Raw genomic sequence first — 20,162 nt, 5'->3', positions numbered from 1 at the left:
GGACTGTAAATACACTAGCCTAGCTATGTTTTTCCTATTAATGTCAGGAGCAAAAACACAACACGTCCTCTCATTAAAAAAGCAAGGTCGTTATGAGTCTAAAATGGCGGATTCCGAGTAGCTGGGAGTGTCTGTGAGGGAGTGTCTGATGTTGATTGGCTCTAATGTGTCAGGCGGCTGTGACATAAAGGGTCAAAGTTTCCACAATGATGACACATAGGGGCGGATCGAACATCGCCATGTGTTCGCCCACAAACGCGAACGTGAACAACCTATGTTCGCTGTGAACCGTTCGCGGGCGAACAGTTCGGGACATCACTAGTGTCAGAGAGCGCTGAGCGGGAGATCTCAGTGTCATCACGTGAGGCCCGTCCCGGCCCTGTTCATGATTCCTTATCCCACCCCCTGACCTTACCCCCGGCCGGATCATTCAGTTAATAGGATTAGCAGCAGCCAGCAAGCACTTGTCAGTCTCTCTTATTACTACATACAGCGACCATAAGACTTAAGTTGATGCTCAGTCTCACGGCTGCTGTATGCAAGTAGCCCCCGGCCCAATCCGCCCCTGTGGGGCCCCCCAGAGTCGCCAACCTCAGGGCCCGGCCGCAGTCATGCCCTTTGCGACCGCTATAGTTCCGGCCCTGGCAATATGTTCAAAATTATATTCTCTGTCTGAATCCTGGATGTTTAATTTTGACTTTCATGTACCTTTTATGTTAATATGTATAATATATGTATATTAGGGATGATTTAAAAACTGAATATTGGCTGAACATGATACCTATGTTGATTTTTCTCTGCCTTTTTTAATGTAATTACTAAGTTGCGTGTGCTTTTTTGTTTTTGCTGTTCTCAGGATCCCATACTTTGAAACAAGTGCTGCAAATGGAACAAACGTAAATAAAGCTGTGGAAACGCTGTTGGATCTGATCATGAAGCGCATGGAACGGTGTGTGGACAAGTCTTGGATACCTCAAGGGGTGGTACGATCCAATGGCCACAGCTCTACAGAGCAATTAAATGAGGACAAAGACAAAAACAAATGTGGCTGCTGAGATCATATATAAAATGAAATTAGCCCCCAACCGAAAATCAACCCAATTTAGAAAGTGGTTAAAGTTCTGTGGTTCTGATATATCAACTCTGTTGTATACTTTTTAAATGTTGCACATATCTATTATGGTTAGTTTTTTTTTTCTTCTTTTCAAAAATGCTACTGTATTAGAAAATAATACTAAAACATGGATTTTTCAGGCACAAGGAATAAAACTATAGGTGACAGCATCTTTTTTAAATACATTTAAAAACACCTATTTACAAATAAAGACAGTGAGGCCATTTGCCTTTCATAGCTTAGTCTTTTAAAAATTATACTACAATATTACAAAGGATTTGAAATATTGATTTATTAGACTCATGTCTGCCCCTTTATGTATAAGTGCTTTGTATATTAATACAAAAATTATATATACAATTTCTTATGTTTCAACAGGAAATTAGGGCAGAATAAATGCCAGCAAAATTTCTTCAGGGCTGGCGCTAAACGATGAAATTGTATGTGCCAGGTGTGCTTTTTTGGACCCTTTTGGATAGAGACAGTTTCATATTGGTCCTGGTGAGACATGCAGCACAAGATATCAATATTGCGAAACGCCAATTTTTAAATCCACACGGTTAAAACTGTATTTGAATTATAATTCTCTCGCTGATCAATTTTTCCATTGTCCTTTTGGTTTTCATTTGCTGTTTTTTGTTTTCTTTTGTGATCTACACATAATATTGGGGAGGGGAACATAAAAAGTATATCCTTTTTAGACATTTTATGGAATTTTTGTGCCGAATTACGCGCTTCAAAACTCTAAAGCTAAATTATGCTGATATCTTTCAAAATACCAAGTTCTCTGCTTCACAGTTTTGATATGCAGTTTATTTAAGTACCTTACATCTTTACTGCATCTTTTAGAACCTCAAATTAATTTATTCATATGATTTAAAGCTAATGTTTGGCAATTTTAGCTAAGATGCTTTAAATAGCCTAGGGATGGAGGTTTATAAAGCTAGGCTTAATAGTTGTGTACATTCTAAAACAGAATGCAATTCTTGTTAAAATAATAGGATTAAAGGGACACTGAACCCAATTTTTTTTCCGCGATTCAGATAGAACATGCAATTTTATGCAACTTTCTAATGTAATCCTATTATCAATTTTTCTTCGTTCTCTTGCTATCTTTATTTGAAAAAGAAGGCATCTAAGCTTTTTTTTTTAGGTTCAGGACTCTGGACAGCACTTTTTTATTGGTGGATGAATTTATCCACCAATCAGCAAGGGCAACCCAGGATGTTCACCAAAAATGGGCCGGCATCCAAACTTAAATTCTTGCATTTCAAATAAAGATACCAAGAGAATGAAGAAAATTTGATAATAGGAGTAAATTAGAAAGATGCTTAAGATTTCATGCTCTATCTGAATCACAAAAGAAAAAATGTGGGTTCAGTGTCCCTTTAATAAATATTGCGGTATATTTGTACAGGTAATTTTAGTACATAATTAACTAGCTTTTAATAGCTACACATTTGTACACTTTAATATTTTTTTGGAAACATACATATATTGCTACACAGATGTAATTATATATTTATGTAAACAAATGTAATACACACTTTTTTCATCAGAAATGTTGGCACCGTAAATATGACTTATTAATGGGATATGAAACCCAAACATTTTCTTTTGTGATTTAGATAGACCATAGTTTCCAATTTACTTATATTATCAAGTTTACTTTTTCCCATGGTATTCTTTGTGGAGAACTACATGGCAGGAAATAGGGCTGCCGTGTTCTTGCAAATGTATAACATTCTTTCAGAACTACTGCCATATAGTGATCCAGACACGTGCACACTCCTGAGCTTACCGCTTTGCTTTTCAACCAAAGAAAATGTAATATTAAACGTAAATTAGAAAGTTGTTTAAAATTGCATGCTCTATCTGAATCATAAAAGAAAAAAAAAATGGGTTTTCTATCCCTTTAAATAGGATTGCACATAACTTCTAGTGAATATGTTAAAACAACAACTTATTGTGAAGTGCATATTCCCTTTCAAGTAGTTTAGTTAGAAAAAGTGATCCTTAGGGTACACATTTTCATGCAAATATTTCAGATGAAGTTTATTACAATCTCTAATAACTGTAATTCATTTTGTAAAGTTGAAAAAGAAAAAAAAAGCGAACACTGAACCCAAATTTTTCCTTTTCGGGATTCAGATAGATCATGCAATTTTAAGCAACTTTCTAATTTACTCCTGTTATGAAATTTTCTTCATTCTCTTGCTATCTTTATTTGAAAAATAAGGTAAGCTTTTTTTTTGGTTCAGTACTCTGGACTGCACTTTTCAATTTATCCACCAATCAGCAAGAACAACCCAGGTTGTTCACCAAAAATGGGCCTGCATCAAAACTTACATTCTTGCATTTCAAATAAAGATACCAAGAGAATGAAGAAAATGTGATAATAGGAGTAAATTAGAAAGTTGCTTAAAATGTTTTAAATGTCATGCTGATTCATTCTGAATCATGAAAGAAAAAATTTGGGTTCAGTGTGCCTTTAACTGAAAACAACATTTTATATTTTAACAATGAAAATATGTAGTAAGAAAGTAACAAAAAATAAAATAAATAAAAACAAATTATTAAAAACTACTGAATATATTCCTTAAATTGTTTTAACACTTGGACATTCTTACTCACTACATTCGGTCAGAAGAGAACACTAATAATGGATATCTGCTATTAAGTTCTTTTTTACTGAGTAACAATCTAAAAATAATATGGTTAACTAATGATACTGAACACTGTTTATCCATCAAAGCATTAATAACCCATCAAACCTAAGAGAATTTAAATCAAGGAAAGTTGTCATTTTTAGTACTTTATGATCTGTAAATGTCTTTAATCTGTATGGAGAACGCACACTGCATGAGAAATTGCATTCCAATGGTTTATGTCAAATAGGCATTAAACTATATACAATCATAAGTTGGGGTTTGCATAGCGGTTGTCAGATAATGGGTATTAAGTAGGGTGACCATATTGCCGCTTTAAAAAGGGACACATATGAAAAATACATACAGTATGTCAGGGTTCTTATAAAAAAACAAAACATTTCTGAAAACAGCCCTGGCATATGTATTTTTCATATGTGTCCCTTTTTAAAGCAGTAATATAGTCACCCTAGTATTAAGAAAAAATATTAATACATACGTTTAAAATAAGCATTTAAAAAAAAAAAGAATTTACGTATATAATGTTGTGATTTCAAGGATTTAGATGTTATGATTTATTCATGGTGTATTAACTATCACTTTAATAATCATGGTTAAGCTCAGTCAGATGGCAATATGGTCATGGACTGAGGAAATAAGTTATTTTAAACAGTTTAATTATAGAAACCTACATAGCTTTCAAAATGTGAAGGTCATGCAGTAATTTATATGATGGCCATGCAGTAATTTCAACATGTTTTTTATAATATTGAATTTTGCCTTTATCAGGTTCATAAGTAAATATTTTGTACTTATTTAAAAGGGCTTGTGCCAACTTAGAGGGACATTAAAGCCCATAAATAAAATGCCCTTTTAATTGTAGAACACTTTCCTGCCTACCTGTGCCATACACATTTCTATAGCAGGAGACAAAATACCACATACTCTTCATCTGCCTTCATCGATATAGAGCAGTTTATTTTTTAATCTCAAGAAACTATACAGTGCCTACTGCTGAAATACACATTATGGCAGTGCACCCATCATAGGTGATTTTACATGGAAGCAGGGTTGACTAAGTGGTACTTTAGTAAGGCCACTACATAAAGTAGGCAAGTGCCTTTTTATAGCAGTCATCCAAAGTGTACAACTATATTCTACTTTTGCTGTGCCAAACCAAATACTTTAATATATTTACTGTGTATATATATATATATATATATATATATATATATATATATATATATAGAGTGTGTGTGTGTGTAAAAATGATCTCTTAAGAACTGTTTTGCAAGTACTGCCATTTGAAAGGCTTGAGTTTTGCTAAGTAGATCTTTTTTTTCTTTTTTATTGGACAGGAAGTGTTCAGCATCATTACCATTATAATTTTCACTGGATGTCCACTTTAAAAAATGGTTTGTAATTAAAATTTAAAAATGATTTATTAGGAAATGCTTAAAATGTCATATTTTGTCTTGTTTATTATATTGTATAAATATCTTTTGTTATCAAGATGTTTTACAACAAATTAGATATTAAAATATATTATATAATTGAAACGTTGTTCTTTCGTTCTTAGATTCAGTTACAAAACCACTGTTAGCTCTTAAAAGCACATTTAAAGTGACAGTAAATTCAAAATTAAATGTGCATGATTCAGACAGAGCATGCAGTTTTAAACAACTCTCAAATTTACTTCTATTATACAATTTGATTTGTACTCCTACTATGCTTTGTTGAAGAGCAAATCTAGGTAGGTTGATAGTTGCAAACACAGCTGCCATAGAATGCTAAAGACATATTCTTGCTCTTAAAGGGACACTCAAGTCAAAATTAAACTGAGCATGTGCAAGAATTTACAGAATTATATGCATTTGTGTGATTGGCTGATGACTCTCACATGATACAGTTGAAGTGGAAACAGATATAACTTTGAAATTTGTCAGAAAAAAATTACTACTCATTTGAAGTTCAGCTTATTGATTATCTTTTTATCATGCATGTATTGATTATGCAAATCTGTTGTATTTACTGGTCCTTTAATTTCCTATCTATAACATGTTTATAGCAATTGTTACAAACACTGCTGCCAGATGATTAAAGAGATATGCACACTCCTGAGCTCTCACCTGGGATTACTCTTTAATAAAGGCTACCAAAAGAACTAAACAAAATTAATAATAAAAGTTGTTAAGTTGGAGGGGCAGAGCGAACGGCCGAGCATGATGGCCACAACTTATTAAGGCTCTTCAAACAAGCCGAGTGTAAAGCGCTTTCTATAGGACTTATTCAGCCGATAAAAAGTGGCAACGGACGACACCTTTAAGCAGATGAAGGTATGCGGATCACAGCGGTACCTTGTTACTTAGCATTAGTACAGCTGAGCGAAGGAATTACTGAGGTAGAGCATTGCGGCCTAATGGTGGTGTCGCAATTATAAAAATGACCGCTCCAGTACTGATCACGATGTGAAGCGCTCTGACACTATCAGCCCAAACTTACCTGTCATGGCAATACATTTCTGGCTACAGTACTTGGCAAAGCCCTCAGTTATACATTGGAGGGTCAGAGCTCCGCTCCGGAGGGCGTTCTGTATACCTCACAGATTTTCCTGCACCGCCTGCAGTGTTTACGGGAGAGGAGACACTGTTGACACTGTGACACAATCACACTCCAATTCACAAATAATTCGCAAGATGAGTGAGTATATTGCCCTACATCTCTCTCCTGCCCACGGATGAATAAATACAAAGGCTAGAAAACACCAATTCTGATGTAACAATATTTGTCACTGGGGCCACTCTGTTGATCCGTCATTGGAAAATCTTATTTCACAAGGCCAACATTTGTATGTATGTTTCTCTTGCTGTTTCTCCACTGCCTGTTTACCACTGTATTGGCTGACTGAACAGACCTTTGGACTATACACCTTTTACATTGTCTTTTATGACTCAATAGGGCTCATAACCCTTGTTAGATCACGCCTGTATGATATAAGCGGAAAGACAAAACAAAGATTCCCTACTACACTTGTAAACTGCTGGCGGCTTTCATCTGTCACTAAAACAACCCACATAACCCCACTCTCTCCCCGTTTCCCGCTGTTTGTTGAAGCAGCGGGTCATATCCTCCTCCCTTTCCCGTGATCGCTCTGTGAGAGCAAATTCCCTGGAGAGTGGGGCCTATATACCACTAGAGACATTAAAAGTATAGATTCACCTCAGTTGTTGTATAATATTGCAAATCCGCCAAAATGTCACAAAAAAGGGTAGCAAAAAGGGAGAAGTCACAAAAACATAATTTATGCTTACCTGATAAATTTATTTCTCTTGTAGTGTATCCAGTCCACGGATCATCCATTACTTATGGGACATTAACTCCTCCCCAACAGGAAGTGCAAGAGGATTCACCCAGCAGAGCTGCTATATAGCTCCTCCCCCAACTGCCATTACCAGTCATTCGACCGAAAACATGCAGAGAAAGGAAAACCATAGGGTGCAGTGGTGACTGTATTTTAATGGAAAAATTACCTGCCTTAAAGTGACAGGGCGGGCCGTGGACTGAATACACTACAAGAGAAATAAATTTATCAGGTAAGCATAAATTATGTTTTCTCTTGTTAAGTGTATCCAGTCCACGGATCATCCATTACTTATGGGATACCAATACCAAAGCTAAAGTACACGGATGACGGGAGGGACAGGCAGGCTCTTTATATGGAAGGAACCACTGCCTGAAGAACCTTTCTCCCAAAAACAGCCTCCGAAGAAGCAAAAGTGTCAAATTTGGAAAATTTGGAAAAAGTATGAAGAGAAGACCAAGTTGCAGCCTTGCAAATCTGTTCAACAGAAGCCTCATTCTTAAAGGCCCAAGTGGAAGCCACAGCTCTAGTAGAATGTGCTGTAATTCTTTCAGGAGGCTGCTGTCCAGCAGTCTCATAGGCTAACCGTATTATGCTACGAAGCCAAAAGGAGAGAGAGGTAGCCGAAGCTTTTTGACCTCTCCTCTGACCAGAATAAACGACAAACAGGGAAGACGTTTGTCGAAAATCCTTAGTTGCCTGTAGATAAAATTTCAGGGCACGGACTACATCTAGATTGTGTAGCAGACGTTCCTTTTTCGAAGAAGGATTAGGACACAAAGATGGAACCACAATCTCTTGATTGATATTCCTGTTAGTGACCACCTTAGGTAGGAACCCAGGTTTAGTACGCAGAACTACCTTGTCTGAATGAAAAATCAGATAAGGAGAATCACAATGTAAGGCAGATAACTCAGAGACTCTTCGAGCCGAGGAAATCGCCATTAAAAACAGAACTTTCCAAGATAACAACTTGATATCAATGGAATGAAGGGGTTCAAACGGAACCCCCTGTAAAACATTAAGAACTAAGTTCAAACTCCATGGTGGAGCAACAGTTTTAAACACAGGCTTGATCCTAGCTAAAGCCTGACAAAAAGCTTGAACGTCCGGAACTTCTGACAGACGTTTGTGTAAAAGAATGGACAGAGCTGAAATCTGTCCCTTTAAGGAACTAGCGGATAAACCCTTTTCTAAACCTTCTTGTAGAAAAGACAATATCCTCGGAATCCTAACCTTACTCCATGAGTAACTCTTGGATTCGCACCAATATAAGTATTTGCGCCATATCTTATGGTAAATCTTTCTGGTAATAGGCTTCCTAGCCTGTATTAAGGTATCAATAACTGACTCAGAAAAACCACGTTTTGATAAAATCAAGCGTTCAATTTCCAAGCAGTCAGCTTCAGAGAAATTAGATTTTGATGTTTGAAGGGACCCTGGATCAGAAGGTCCTGTTTCAGAGGTAGCGACCAAGGTGGACAGGATGACATGTCCACTAGATCTGCATACCAAGTCCTGCGTGGCCATGCAGGCGCTATTAGAATCACTAATGCTCTCTCCTGTTTGATTCTGGCAATCAATCGAGGAAGCATCGGGAAGGGTGGAAACACATAAGCCATCCCGAAGGTCCAAGGTGCTGTCAAAGCATCTATCAGAACCGCTCCCGGATCCCTGGATCTGGACCCGTAACGAGGAAGCTTGGCGTTCTGTCGAGACGCCATGAGATTTATCTCTGGTTTGCCCCAACGTTGAAGTATTTGGGCAAAGACCTCCGGATGAAGTTCCCACTCCCCCGGATGAAAAGTCTGACGACTTAAGAAATCCGCCTCCCAGTTCTCCACTCCCGGGATGTGGATTGCTGACAGGTGGCAAGAGTGAGACTCTGCCCAGCGAATTATCTTTGATACTTCCATCATTGCTAGGGAGCTTCTTGTCCCTCCCTGATGGTTGATGTAAGCTACAGTCGTGATGTTGTCCGACTGAAACCTGATGAACCCCCGAGTTGTTAACTGGGGCCAAGCCAGAAGGGCATTGAGAACTGCTCTCAATTCCAGAATGTTTATTGGTAGGAGACTCTCCTCCTGATTCCATTGTCCCTGAGCCTTCAGAGAATTCCAGACAGCGCCCCAACCTAGTAGGCTGGCGTCTGTTGTTAAAATTGTCCAGTCCGGCCTGCTGAATGGCATCCCCCTGGACAGATGTTGCCGAGAAAGCCACCATAGAAGAGAATTTCTGGTCTCTTGATCCAGATTCAGAGTAGGGGACAAGTCTGAGTAATCCCCATTCCACTGACTTAGCATGCACAATTGCAGCGGTCTGAGATGTAGGCGTGCAAAGGGTACTATGTCCATTGCTGCTACCATTAAGCCGATCACCTCCATGCATTGAGCTACTGACGGGTGTTGAATGGAATGAAGGACACGGCATGCATTTTGAAGCTTTGTTAACCTGTCTTCTGTCAGGTAAATCTTCATTTCTACAGAATCTATAAGAGTCCCCAAGAAGGGAACTCTTGTGAGTGGAAAGAGAGAACTCTTCTTTTCGTTCACCTTCCATCCATGCGACCTTAGAAATGCCAGTACTAACTCTGTATGAGACTTGGCAGTTTGAAAGCTTGAAGCTTGTATCAGAATGTCGTCTAGGTACGGAGCTACCGCAATTCCTCGCGGTCTTAGTACCGCCAGAAGAGCACCCAGAACCTTTGTGAAGATTCTCGGAGCCGTAGCCAATCCGAATGGAAGAGCTACAAACTGGTAATGCCTGTCTAGAAAGGCAAACCTTAGATACCGGTAATGATCTTTGTGAATCGGTATGTGAAGGTAAGCATCCTTTAAATCCACTGTGGTCATGTACTGACCCTTTTGGATCATGGGTAAAATTGTCCGAATAGTTTCCATTTTGAACGATGGAACTCTTAGGAATTTGTTTAGGATCTTTAAATCCAAGATTGGCCTGAAAGTTCCCTCTTTTTTGGGAACCACAAACAGATTTGAGTAAAACCCTTGTCCTTGTTCCGACCGCGGAACCGGATGGATCACTTCCATTAATAAAAGATCTTGTACGCAGCGTAGAAACGCCTCTTTCTTTATTTGGTTTGTTGACAACCTTGACAGATGAAATCTCCCTCTTGGGGGAGAGAATTTGAAGTCTAGAAAGTATCCCTGAGATATGATCTCTATCGCCCAGGGATCCTGGACATCTCTTGCCCAAGCCTGGGCGAAGAGAGAAAGTCTGCCCCCCACTAGATCCGTTCCCGGATCGGGGGCCCTCGATTCATGCTGTCTTAGGGGCAGCAGCAGGTTTCCTGGCCTGCTTGCCCTTGTTCCAGGACTGGTTAGGTCTCCAGCCTTGTCTGTAGCGAGCAACAGCTCCTTCCTGTTTTGGTGCAGAGGAAGTTGATGCTGCTCCTGCTTTGAAATTACGAAAGGAACGAAAATTAGACTGTCTAGCCTTAGGTTTGTCTCTGTCTTGAGGCAGGGCATGGCCTTTACCTCCTGTAATGTCAGCAATAATTTCTTTCAACCCGGGCCCGAATAAGGTCTGCCCTTTGAAAGGTATATTAAGCAATTTAGATTTAGAAGTAACGTCAGCTGACCAGGATTTTAGCCACAGTGCTCTGCGTGCCTGAATGGCGAATCCGGAATTCTTAGCCGTAAGTTTAGTTAAATGTACTACGGCATCTGAAATAAATGAGTTAGCTAACTTAAGGGCTTTAAGCTTGTGTGTAATCTCATCTAATGGAGCTGATTCAAGTGTCTCTTCCAGAGACTCAAACCAAAATGCTGCTGCAGCCGTGACAGGCGCAATGCATGCAAGAGGTTGCAATATAAAACCTTGTTGAACAAACATTTTCTTAAGGTAACCCTCTAACTTTTTATCCATTGGATCTGAAAAGGCACAGCTATCCTCCACCGGGATAGTGGTACGCTTAGCTAAAGTAGAAACTGCTCCCTCCACCTTAGGGACCGTTTGCCATAAGTCCCGTGTGGTGGTGTCTATTGGAAACATCTTTCTAAATATCGGAGGGGGTGAGAACGGCACACCGGGTCTATCCCACTCCTTAGTAACAATTTCAGTAAGTCTCTTAGGTATAGGAAAAACGTCAGTACTCGCCGGTACCGCAAAATATTTATCCAACCTACACATTTTCTCTGGTATTGCAACTGTGTTACAATCATTCAGAGCCGCTAACACCTCCCCTAGTAATACACGGAGGTTTTCCAGCTTAAATTTAAAATTTGAAATATCTGAAACCAGTTTGTTTGGATCAGAACCGTCACCCGCAGAATGAAGCTCTCCGTCCTCATGTTCTGCAAATTGTGACGCAGTGTCTGACATGGCCCTAATATTATCAGCGCACTCTGTTCTCACCCCAGAGTGATCACGTTTACCTCTTAGTTCTGGTAATTTAGCCAAAACTTCAGTCATAACAGTAGCCATATCCTGTAATGTGATTTGTAATGGCCGCCCAGATGTACTCGGCGCTACAATATCACGCACCTCCCGAGCGGGAGATGCAGGTACTGACACGTGAGGCGAGTTAGTCGGCATAACTCTCCCCTCGTTGTTTGGTGAAATATGTTCAATTTGTACAGATTGACTTTTATTTAAAGTAGCATCAATACAGTTAGTACATAAATTTCTATTGGGCTCCACTTTGGCTTTAGCACATATAGCACAGATATCTTCCTCTGAATCAGACATGTTTAACACACTAGCAAATAAACTAGCAACTTGGAAATACTTTTCAAGTAATTTACTATAATATGAAAACGTACTGTGCCTATAAGAAGCACAGAAAAAGTTATGACAGTTGAAAACAACTGAAAAGTTATAGCATCAAATCTTTGTAAAAAACACAATTTTAGCAAAGGATTGCTCCCATTAGCAAAGGATAACTAACCCTGATAGCAGAAAAAAAACAAAAAAAAACAAAACGTTTTTTTATCACAGTCAACTACAATCTCACAGCTCTGCTGTGAGTGATTACCTCCCTCAAAACAAGTTTTGAAGACCCCTGAGTTCTGTAGAGATGAACCGGATCATGCAGGGAAGACAATAAACTTCTGACTGAATTTTTTGATGCGTAGCAAAAGCGCCAAAAAAGGCCCCTCACCCTCACACATAACAGTGAGAGAGATCAGTAAACTGTCATAAATTAAATAAAACGACTGCCAAGTGGAAAAAAATAGTGCCCAAAACATTTTTTCACCCAGTACCTCAGAAAATTAAACGATTTTACATGCCAGCAAAAAACGTTTAACATTAATAAATTGAGTGTTATTAAAAAGCCTGTTGCTAGTCCCTGCAAATTAGGCTAAAGTTTTATGCATACAGTATAATTCCAGTGAAGTGCCATTCCCCAGAATACTGAAGTGTAAAATATACATACATGACAGCCTGATACCAGTTGCTGCTACTGCATTTAAGGCTGAGTTTACATGATATCGGTATGGCAGAATTTTCTCATCAATTCCATTGTCAGAAAATAATAAGCTGCTACATACCTCTTTGCAGATTAATCTGCCCGCTGTCCCCTGATCTGAAGTTTACCTCTCCTCAGATGGCCGAGAAACAGCAATATGATCTTAACTACTCCGGCTAAAATCATAGAAAAACTCAGGTAGATTCTTCTTCAAATTCTACCAGAGAAGGAATAACACACTCCGGTGCTATTATAAAATAACAAACTTTTGATTGAAGGTATGAAACTAAGTATAATCACCACAGTCCTCTCACACATCCTATCTATTCGTTGGGTGCAAGAGAATGACTGGTAATGGCAGTTGGGGGAGGAGCTATATAGCAGCTCTGCTGGGTGAATCCTCTTGCACTTCCTGTTGGGGAGGAGTTAATGTCCCATAAGTAATGGATGATCCGTGGACTGGATACACTTAACAAGAGAAAACTAACCCAAAAATCTCAAGAAGCGGTTAATGCCTTTTTTAAACAAGCAGAGAAGGTTAAACGGCAGCTTGGGCCTACTTCCCTGCATCCTGACACCGCGGATGATATAGATACTGACTCTGACAACTCGAGTCACTCTGATTCAACTGCTGGAGGTGTGGGAGTCGACACACCTATCACCTTTAAAGCTATGGAAGATCTGATAGACCAAGTTAAGTCCTGTATAAAGAGTGAATGTGCAGATCTAAAAAAGGATATCAGTGATTTAGGTTGCAGAGTGGATTCATTGGAAGAACATGAATATGTTCTCTCCCAGAAGATGGCTCAGCTAACCTCCAAGGTGACACATCACCAGCAGCATTTTGGGGAGTTAGAAGACAAACTAGATGACCTTGAAAATCGCACTCAACGCAACAACCTGCGGTTCCGGGGTATACCGATAAATTCAGCCCTTATCTTCACTCACATTTTCTTCATTTGAAGCACACATGATTCGGTTATTCTCTCCCCTCTATATACGTGTTGCAGTCATATACCGCCCCCCTGGCTCCCCAACTCAATTTTTAGATCACTTTGCTGCCTGGCTTCCTTATTTCCTTTCCTCAGACACCCCTGCCCTCATTCTTGGCGACTTCAACATCCCCCTTAACAATCCCACTGCCTCATCTGCTAAACAACTTCTGCAACTCACTTACTCTTTCGGTCTGTCACAATGGACTGATTCTCCCACTCACAAAGATGGTCACTCCCTTGACCTGATCTTTAGCTATCGATGCACTCTCTCAAACTTCTCAAACTCCCCTTTTCCTCTTTCTGACCACCATCTCCTTACCTGCAACATATCATCCCTTCCTACAACTCTCCCACCTTCTACTCCTCACACCAAACTTCACAGAAGCATTAGGTCTTTAGATCAGCAACAACTTGCTAATTCCCTTCAACCGCTCCTCTCAACCTTCTCCTTTTCCTGCCCTGAACAAGCTATCTGCCACTATAATTCCACCCTTATATCCGTCCTTGACAATCTCGCCCCTCTTGCCACTGCTAGGAAATCACACACTCATCCCCAGCCCTGGCATACTCCTCTGACACGGTACCTACGCAGATGTTCCCGTACTGCTGAACGACATTGGAGAAAATCACGGAGTTCAGCTGATTTTCTTCATTACAAATTCATCTTGAACTCCTACTACTCTGCCCTTAATCTCCACAAGCAACACTACTTCTCTACTCTTATCTCTAATCTTTCTTCAAACCCAAAACGTCTTTTCTCCACTTTCAATACTCTCCTCCGCCCTCCCCCACTTCCTAATACAACTTCTCTGTCAGCTCAAGACTTTGCCAGTCACTTCATTAACAAAATTGATTCCATCAGACATGAAATCAGCTCTCAACACAATTCCATTCTCTCCCCCCCTCAAATACTCTCACTCAACCACAACCCTCATAACCTGAAACTTAATTCATTCTCCCCTGTTACTGAGGACGAAGTTTCAGCACTTATACTGTGCTCTCGCCTCACTACCTGTCCCCTTGACCCTATCCCCTCACAGCTGCTCCCCTCTCTCTCTGCTACCCTTACCCCTATACTAACACATATTTTCAACCTCTCCCTCAGCACTGGTACATTTCCCTCATCAATGAAACATGCGCTGGTCACACCTATTCTCAAAAAACCTTCCCTTGATCCTACCTCCCCATCCAACTACCGCCCAATTTCCCTCCTCCCTCTTGCTTCAAAGCTTCTCGAAAAACTAGTATATGCACGCCTATCCCATTTCCTTACGTTAAACTCCCTTCTTGACCCGCTGCAATCTGGATTTCGTCCCTATCACTCCACAGAGACAGCTATTGTTAAGGTCACCAACGAACTACTTACAGCTAAATCAAAAGGCCACTTCTCTCTGCTTATCCTCCTTGATGTGTCCGCAGCCTTTGACACTGTCGACCACCCTCTTTTGCTCCAAACCCTCCAATCCTTCGGCATCTGTGACACAGCCCTTTCGTGGCTCTCTTCCTACCTGTCAAACCGTACCTTCAGTGTAGCCTTCTCTGGGGCCTCCTCTGCCCCGTCACCACTTTCTGTCGGAGTACCGCAAGGCTCTGTCCTCGGTCCCCTTCTCTTCTCAATCTATACATCATCACTAGGTTCCCTTATTAAGTCCCACGGTTTCCAATATCATTTGTATGCCGATGACACCCAAATCTACTTCTCTGCACCAGAACTATCTCCTTCCTTGCTAACCCGTGTCACTAACTGTCTTTCTCACATCTCTTCCTGGATGTCCTCTCACTACCTCAAGCTAAATCTCTCCAAAACTGAGCTCCTCATTTTCCCCCCTTCTTCCAAAATCTCCACCCCCAATATCTCTATAACTGTTGACAACTCCATCATTACCCCTACCCCACATGCCCGATGTCTCGGGGTCACATTTGACTCAGATCTTTCCTTCACTCCTCACATTCAGTCCTTGGCTACAGCCTGCCGCTTCCACCTTAAAAACATCTCTAAAATTAGACACTTCCTTACACAAGACACAACTAAGATTTTAATCCCCTCTCTCATTCTTTCCCACCTTGATTACTGCAACTCTGTCCTCTCTGGTCTCCCCACCTGCCGCCTAGCTCCTTTACAATCCATAATGAATGCCTCTGCCAGACTCATCTTCCTTACACGTCGCTCTTCATCTGCTGCGCCTCTCTGCCAATCCCTTCACTGGCTTCCTCTTGCCTCTAGGATCAAACACAAAACTCTCACTCTTACATACAAAGCCCTCAACTGCACTGCTCCCCCCTACATCTCAGACCTTGTCTCCAGATACTCTCCCTCCCGCCCCCTTCGCTCTGCTCATGACCTCCTACTCTCCTCCTCTATTGTCACCTCATCACACTCCCGTTTACAGGACTTCTCCAGACTGGCTCCCATCTTGTGGAACTCTCTGCCTCGTTCCACAAGACTCTCTTCTAGTTTTAAAAGCTTCAAGTGCTCCCTAAAGACTCTACTGTTCAGGGACGCATACAACCTACGCTGACCTTTCCTATTACCAGTTCCTCTGCTCCACTGCAATCCCCTGAACCCTCTTAGCATGTAAGCCTAAAAGTCCAGCTGTTTGTAGATCACCTTCTTAAGAGCTGACTACAACAGTGCAACTCTTGGCAGGGCCCTCTACCCTATAATTGTTTTGTTGTACTCCCCCTTTGTTTATAGCGCTGCGGAATCTGTTGGCGCTCTACAAATAACTGATAATAATAATAATACCGGCGTCCGTTCAGAGTAATGAGATACAAGATTTCCTGCAGGGGATCTTTTTGGAAATGGCAAGCGCAGCTGACATGGACCTTTCTAACATCATCTTGGACAGAGCCCATAGGGCCTTACGTCCCAAGCCAGTTGCAGATCTCCCACCACGAGACATAATTGTTCGCTTCCAGAGCTATCGACACCGTGAGGATATCTATAATCTAGCTTGGAAACAACAAGCCGTGATATATCAAGGCATTCAGCTACAGTTTTTCCAAGATCTATCCACCAGGACCTTGCAGAAACGAAGAGACTTTTCAGTTCTAACTCTACATTTGAGGCATCTAAAGATCCCTTATAGATGGGGATTTCCTACTTCAGTGATTGCCACCAGAAATGGGAATAGATATGAATGTTGGGCATTATCTGAAGTAGATAAATTCTGCACTACCATGGGCATCCCACATCCACCTGTGGATTCCACACAGCAATCTCAAAACTCATCACAAGACCGACCTGCCCGAAGCCACAGAGGAGGCCTTAGCTGGAAAAGCCATCCAACCAACCTAAAAAGAAACAGATGGACCCAATGGATCCTGAAATACAGCAGCCGGGTTGAACTTCTTTCCTAACTCCACTGTTTCAGCTATCTTTTATTCTCTTTTTTTTAAATCACTATGGAAGTGATTTCACACATTACATCAAACACTCTTCTACAGGCTGTGAAGCTTTTTGAAGAAGATCCAGTGGCTGGTGACAAGTATTATACATGTCATTACCGCATTGACATTATTGTAGTTATTGTCTAGCCTAGCTGCAGTTATTAAGATAAGGTTTTGATTGCTGGCTTTTTGTCCAATATACCAAATAGACTTAGTAAGTTTAATTTTATATGCGCAAAGTGGTAACTGAAATGCAACGGTTCTTATGGTACTTGCATATGAACTATTGGGCCCTAGGCCTGCTCCACTTGCCTATAATGGTGCTACGCACCCCTCCGTTAATAGTATATAAGGAAGTTGGACATTGTGAGATATCACCTCCAAACCACATTAGAATTAACATGACTCGGCAGTATAGATTAAGATCAATTGGTTATTAATAGTGATGTCGCGAATAGTTCGCCGGCGAACATAGCATTTTCGCGTTCACTGCGGTGGGCGAACATATGCAATGTTCGATCCGCCCCCTATTCGTCGTCATTGAGTAATACTTTGACCCCCTACCTCACAGTCAGAAGACACATTCCAGCCAATCAGCAGCAGACACTCCCTCCCAGACCCTCCTACCTCCTGGACAGCATCCATTTTAGATTCATTTGGAAGCTGCATTCTTAGTGAGAGGAGGGACAGTGTAGCTGCTGCTGATTTAATAGGGAAATTGATAGCTAGGCTAGTGTATTCATTGTCCACTACAGTCCTGAAGGACTCATCTGATCTCTGCTGTAAGGGCAGCACCCCAAAAAGCCCTTTTTAGGGCTAGAACATCAGTCTGCTTTTTTTTTTTTTCCTGTGTAATCTAATTGCAGTTGCCTGTCTGCCAAGCCACTTGCCCAGTGCCACCACTCATATCTGGTGTAACAGTAGTGTAAATGATAAAAAAAAACTTTTTTGACTGTGAAACATCAGTCTGCTAGTGTAATCTAATTGCAGTTGCTTGCCTGCCAGCGTGTGTGCCAGGCCCACTTGCCCAGTGCCACCACTCATAGCTGGTGTAACAGTAGTGTAAATTTAAAAAAACAAAAACTTTTTTGACTGTGAAACATCAGTCTGCTAGTGTAATCTAATTGCAGTTGCCTGCCTGCCTGCCAGCGTGTGTGCCAGGCCCACTTGCCCAGTGCCACCACTCATATCTGGTGTAACAGTAGTGTAAATTTAAAAAAAAAAAAAAATGTTGACTGTGAAACATCAGTCTGCTAGTGTAATCTAATTGCAGTTCCCTGCCTGCTAGAGTGTGTGCCAGGCCCACTTGCCCAGTGCCACCACTCATATCTGGTGTAACAGTAGTGTAAATTTAAAAAAAAAAAAACTTTTTTGACTGTGAAACATCAGTATGCTAGTGTAATCTAATTGCAGTTGCCTGCCAGCGTGTGTGCCAGGCTCACAGCGTATACTGTGCCCACTTGCCCAGTGCCACCACTCATATCTGGTGTAACAGTAGTGTAAATTTAAAAAAAAAAAACTTTTTTGACTGTGAAACATCAGTTTGCTTGTGTAATCTAATTGCAGTTGCCTGCCAGCGTGTGTGCCAGGCTCGCAGCGTATACTGTGCCCACTTGCCCAGTGCCACCACTCATATCTTGTTTAATAGTAGTGTAAGTGTACATTTAAAAAAACAAAAACTTTTTGGACTGTGAAACATCAGTCTGCTTTTTTGTGTCAGGCTCACAGCGTATACTGTGCCCACTTGCCCAGTGCCACCACTCATATCTTGTTTAATAGTAGTGTACATTTAAAAAAAAATGACAGGCAGAGGCAGGCCACCCCGTAGGTGCCGTCATGGTCGTGGTGCTGTGGTTCCCTTTGGCCCTAGAATAATGCCCAGTGTTCAGAGGCCACGTACCATGAACTCGAAAAGTTCTGTGGACATAGTTGACTTTTTAACACAGGACACACAATCTTCTATAGCTTCCGCTCCGAACCTTGATGCACCATCCTCCTCCAGCTTATCTTCGGGCAGCACCTCTCAAGTTACCACTTGTCCGCCTGCTGTCACCACCAACACTAGCACCACAGCCGCTTCACTTGATCTGTCAGAGGAGTTATTTACACATCAGTTGGAAGAAATGAGTGATGCGCAACCATTATTGCCAGAGGATGTAGATAACAGGGCTATGTCTCAGTCAGGCAGCATTACACACATGGACGTACGGTGTTATGATGATGATGTTGTACCCGCTGCGGGAGTTTGGTCTGTCACTGTGAAGCGGGCGTAACCCTTACACTACCTGATCGATACAACATCATACCTGATGTTTTAAAGCACGTTATTCCAAACAATTTAGGAATGTTAGGTGATTTATGCCCTTTATGGATTAAAACCAGACTCTGCATCAACTATGTAATTTTCCATGGGAGTTTTGCCATGGATCCCCCTCCGGCACGCCACAGTCCAGGTGTTAGTCCCCTTGAAACAACTTTCCCATCACTATTGTGGCCAGAAAGAGTCCCTGTGGGTTTTAAAATTCGCCTGCCCATTGAAGTCAATGGGGGTTCGCCCGGTTCGCAAACTTTTGTGGGAGTTCGCGTTCGCAGTTCGCGAACCCAAATTTTTAGGTTCATGACATCACTAGTTATTAATATTTCATATATATGTAATTTTTAATTATGTGATCAATAAGTGAACTGTACTACAATTTATATTTTTTGCCCTTTTGATGAACAATAAGCTCCAGTTTGAGCTTGGAGAACCACAAGGTCAATAGTTGTTATTATAATGTTATGTTTTTCCTTTTATAATACATAAGTTTATTGTTTCTCACGATGTAAACTGTTGCCTTTGCCAACCCATAAGGCTGATTAACACTACTATGATTTAAGCATACACTCGTCTTGTTAATCTGCCTCAGTTATTCATCTATTTGTTTGTCATTTGTTACATGTTTTATAGGTTTGACAGAACTTGAAATCTTAAAACACTTTTCCTCCCCCCTATTGCACTTACCTGTTGCGATCTAACGTGTACTTTTTTACTAGATTGCAATCCTTATCTTTTTCTCCTATTACTTTTTCCTTTCCCTTATCCTCCCTATTTCCTGCCCTTACCAGACGCCTTAGACTGGTATACTTGTGTGGATTAGTGTATATTAAAATTATATAGAAGACACTAGCTACTTCTAATTTTGACTTTAGGACCTCAGATTTAGATATGAGTACTTTAACAGTAGCT

The 20,162-nt window shown here is 40.8% G+C and overlaps 1 protein-coding gene across 5 annotated transcripts in view; it reads left to right on the top strand.

The window, feature by feature from the left end:
- Window positions 1-5,321, top strand: part of RAB27A (RAB27A, member RAS oncogene family) — a 257,723-nt gene extending 252,402 nt beyond the window's left edge. For 4 of the 5 annotated variants that reach the window (XM_053717495.1, XM_053717493.1, XM_053717494.1 and 1 more), the window contains one exon: window positions 857-5,321. In XM_053717495.1, coding sequence (XP_053573470.1) covers window positions 857-1,055 — 199 coding nt within the window. In that variant the 3' untranslated portion in view covers window positions 1,056-5,321. The remainder of the gene's footprint in view (window positions 1-856) is intronic. The other variant, XM_053717496.1, reaches the window with a different exon arrangement.
- Window positions 5,322-20,162: the final 14,841 nt, after the last annotated feature.

Source organism: Bombina bombina, chromosome 6, assembly GCF_027579735.1.
Source record: "Bombina bombina isolate aBomBom1 chromosome 6, aBomBom1.pri, whole genome shotgun sequence".
NCBI classification, from domain to species: Eukaryota; Metazoa; Chordata; class Amphibia; order Anura; family Bombinatoridae; genus Bombina; species Bombina bombina.
The sequence above is the reverse complement of the archived record's forward strand: the minus strand, read 5'-3'. Positions and strand labels throughout refer to the sequence as shown.